Genomic DNA, 3,816 nt, shown 5'->3' with positions numbered 1-3,816 from the left:
TTTGATCTTCATTCACTAGTAATTCGTTACCACCAACTTACTCGTTAGTCGTTATAAAGTCGGCGACACGAGAAGTGGCCCCTGCCCGTCACGAATCTAGCGACCGTTTCGCCTCAGAGGTTCATAACGTAATTAAACTAATTGCCACGTTTTTTTGAATTAAAAACTAATTTACTGAAAATACTTTGAATAATTTATAAACCAATCATTTGTTTATTCAAATCAAATAGAAAACATTGAAAACTTAAAATTGTATTATGAGTGGCGCAGACACGGATTAGTGGTATAGGTTGAGAATCAATGGTTAATGGGTAGGGAAGCAGCAACGGGTCGCGGTACACAAGGGCCACTTTTCGGGTCACCGACTATAGCAAGATAAATAAATACAAATGAAAAATTATGAGATTGTCATTCTAGTTGCCAGTGAATTTAAAAACTATAACTTAAATGAACAAAAAAAAATGTAAATTATAAAACGTAACAAATTTTACAATGTATATTTACATGTGATAAAATTATAAAAAGTAGATTTTACAGTATTAAATCTTACAATTTTCTGAATTTATAAACTTACACTGATGAAAATATATTTATAACAAATGAAAATTTTAAAATTAAAATGTTAAATTAATACAAAAGCTTACAAGAAACAACAATACATTTTTAAGAATTTACAATATAATATACAAATATTTAATCAAAAAAAAAAACTAAAAATTAGTAGTAGTTTGGAAGATATGTTTGATAAAACTTAAAAATATTATTATAAATTTATCACTTTTTTTTTTTTGTTTGATCTCATAAAAATAAATTCTATTCAAGCCGATAACAATTATAAGATGTTTTAATAAATACAGTTGGATAAGTTGAATAATTCAAATATTAGTCATTATTACATACAATGTATAATTTGTATACTGTGATATTAATAATTTTTAAAATAAATATTTGATTACTTGAAGTACAATATTTATAAAATAAACAAGTCAAAAAGAACTGTACTAACAAACAGTTCAAATAAATATTAAAAATTAAATTATTAAAAACATACTATCAAATAAAATTAATGCCGCAAATGAATAAATAAGCTAAAGAACAACAGAATATTTTGTTGACAAATAATTGAAGTTTGAAATTTTTTTTAGTGTTAGTACAATAAATAAATTTCATTTTTATCTCAAACTTATTGTAATAGTCAAATTGGTTTTTAAGATATTACTACAGTATGTTTGTAATTTTAAAGATGAAATATTTAAACTGTTATTATTAAACTATTGTCGCCTTCTAACTGCTTTAGCCTTACGTCTTTCGCCAGCAGGAGCTGTTCCCATGGAGAATAATGGTTGACTTGATCCTGGCATAACTTAATTAAAAAGAAAAAAGTTATTAATTGCATTACATTTTTTAAATTGTTTACTTATTAAACATACCAGTTGCAGACATTGGAGGTGATCCAAAACCAAATGACCCTATAAGAACAAAATTAATTTAAATTTTAAATATTAAATTAATGTAAGTTAACAATATAGTAAAATAATAATAAATAAGTATGAGTAAGCTACTACTAAAACATATTGAAAACAAATTTAAAAGTAAATATATTCATAGTTAAATAATATACTTTTAATAAATATTAAATAATATAAACCAATTAAAATAGATGCATACAGGAAATACTTACACCTAATATAATTATATATGTCAGACTTTAATACTTATAATGTTAATGTATACTATATTATGAACAAATATTTTATTTAATTAAATATAAGGTATAATAGATTGAATTTGGTTTTATTTATAAAATAGGCAATTTAAAGCCACTTTAGGTTAATTTTTTTATATATTGCTTACTTATTTCATACAATCAACAAAAATGTTCACATTTAATTCATATTTAATTTCATGTTAAATCTATAACAAGGGCTGCAACTTTTAAAAGTCAAGAGATGTTTGACCTAAATAACTTAAAAGTTATAACTTCATGTTATAATATAAGTCAAAGTCTAATATATTCTAGAAAAAATATGATACAAATATTATTATTTATCAGTCATCACACATACATGTATTATGTAAGAATCCACTTAATTTTACAAGGGCATGCAGGCCATAAATTTATCTTTATAACCAAAACATAATATATGTATACAAAATAAATTTATCAAAGATAAATATCAACAATTAATATAGTACATACCTTGGTTTGGTTGTGTTCCTCCAAACTGTGGTGTTGATGGAGCTTGGCCAAATTGGAATGGTGAAGCAGATGTAGATGTAGCATTAAAATTAAAAGCTCCATCTGGTTTTGTAGGTTGTGGATTACTGCCGAAGGCAAATGTAGATGAACTACTAGAACCATTGTTTGTACTACCAAACTGAAAACTTTGATTTGTTCCAAATGTATTAGATGGAGATGAAGCTACACTACCAAATGTAGGGGCAGCATTAGGGGAAGTAATATTGCCAAATGGAGAGGGTTGCGATGATTGAACAGTACCAAATGTGGTGGTTTGTTGAGGTGCTGAATTGCCGAAACCACTAAATCCTGATGTAGGAAACGTGTTAGAAGCTTGGCCAAATTTTACTGGACCATTATCAGTTTTATTGGCACTGAATTGAAATGCATTACTCGTTTGAACTGTACTTCCAAATTTAAATGGTTCAGCTGTTTTTTCAGTATTATTTGTAAACTGTAACGGTTGATTAGAAGAAGGAAAAGTAGTTCCAAAAGAAACTGGTTTTTCGTTCCCTCCAAATTTGAAGGGAGCATTTGTACTTTGAGATCCAAAAGCTGAAGTTGGAAACTGGGTTTTTGTTTCTTCTGGTTTTTGAGCATTAAATTGAAATGTTGGTTTATCAGAGGCTCCAAATGATGGAGTAGTTTTGTTAGAAACAATTGGAAATGAGCTACTTGGAGTCTCGGAAGTTTTATCACCAAGTTTTGAACCAGAATTATTAAATTGAAACATGGAATTTGCTGTATTATTAGCAAAAACCATGCCAGAAGCTGTTGGTTTGTTATCCGCTGTTTGACCACCAAAAACTAATTTTGGGCCCTGGTTACTAGTAGATTGACTGACAGAAGAACTAAATTGAAATTTAGATTGATCTGCTGTAGATACTCCAAACACCGATGTTGGCAAAGCACCAAATTGTAATTTAGGAGTTGATTTTTCAGTAGAAGCGTCATACTTAGGAGGATTTCCAGTAGGTGAGGTAATATTACCTGTGTTACCAAAATTAAAAAGATTTTTATTTTGTGAATTTGATCCAAAAACCACATTTGTAGATTCTGTTAAAGATGTACCATCAGGCTTTGGAGAACAAAATTGAAATTTTACAGAATCAGTTGATTTTGAATTTTCTATAGATTTTTGATTACCAAATGAGAATAATGGTGGAGTAGATGTTGGATTCTCTGATCCTTTTGTCACTTCAAACTGCACTTTAGGAGTTGATTGATGCACATCTGATTTGGTTGAACCAAATTGTAATACAGGAGTTGAATGCTTATCATTAATTTTAGATACACCAAATTGCACTATAGGTGATGTTTGTTTATCGTTAACTTTGGTTGCACCAAATTGCATTATAGGTGTTGATTGTTTATCATCAACTTTAGGTGCACCAAATTGTATTTTAGGTGATAATTGCTTATCTACTTTAGACGTACCAAATTGCATTATAGGTGTTGATTGCTTTTCATCAGATTTAGGTATTCCAAATTGCATTACAGGTGTTGATTGTTTTTCATCAGATTTAGGTACTCCAAATTGCATTACAGGTGTTGATTGTTTTTCATCAGATTTAGGT

At 28.3% G+C, this 3,816-nt stretch overlaps 1 protein-coding gene across 1 annotated transcript in view; it reads right to left on the bottom strand.

Annotated features, from left to right (window-relative positions):
• Positions 1–1,200: 1,200 nt before the first annotated feature.
• LOC112601505 (nucleoporin NUP1-like) overlaps positions 1,201–3,816 on the bottom strand; it is a 9,634-nt gene continuing 7,018 nt past the window's right edge. Inside the window, 3 exon segments of the mRNA XM_025349164.1 lie at positions 1,201–1,363; positions 1,431–1,469; positions 2,201–3,816. The exon segment at positions 2,201–3,816 is cut by the window's right edge and continues 10 nt beyond it. Coding sequence (XP_025204949.1) covers positions 1,272–1,363; positions 1,431–1,469; positions 2,201–3,816 — 1,747 coding nt within the window. The 3' untranslated portion in view covers positions 1,201–1,271.

The sequence above is a fragment of the Melanaphis sacchari genome, unplaced genomic scaffold (genome assembly GCF_002803265.2).
Source record: "Melanaphis sacchari strain LSU unplaced genomic scaffold, SCAv2.0 Contig79_pilon_pilon, whole genome shotgun sequence".
Taxonomy (NCBI): domain Eukaryota; kingdom Metazoa; phylum Arthropoda; class Insecta; order Hemiptera; family Aphididae; genus Melanaphis; species Melanaphis sacchari.
The sequence above is the reverse complement of the archived record's forward strand: the minus strand, read 5'-3'. Positions and strand labels throughout refer to the sequence as shown.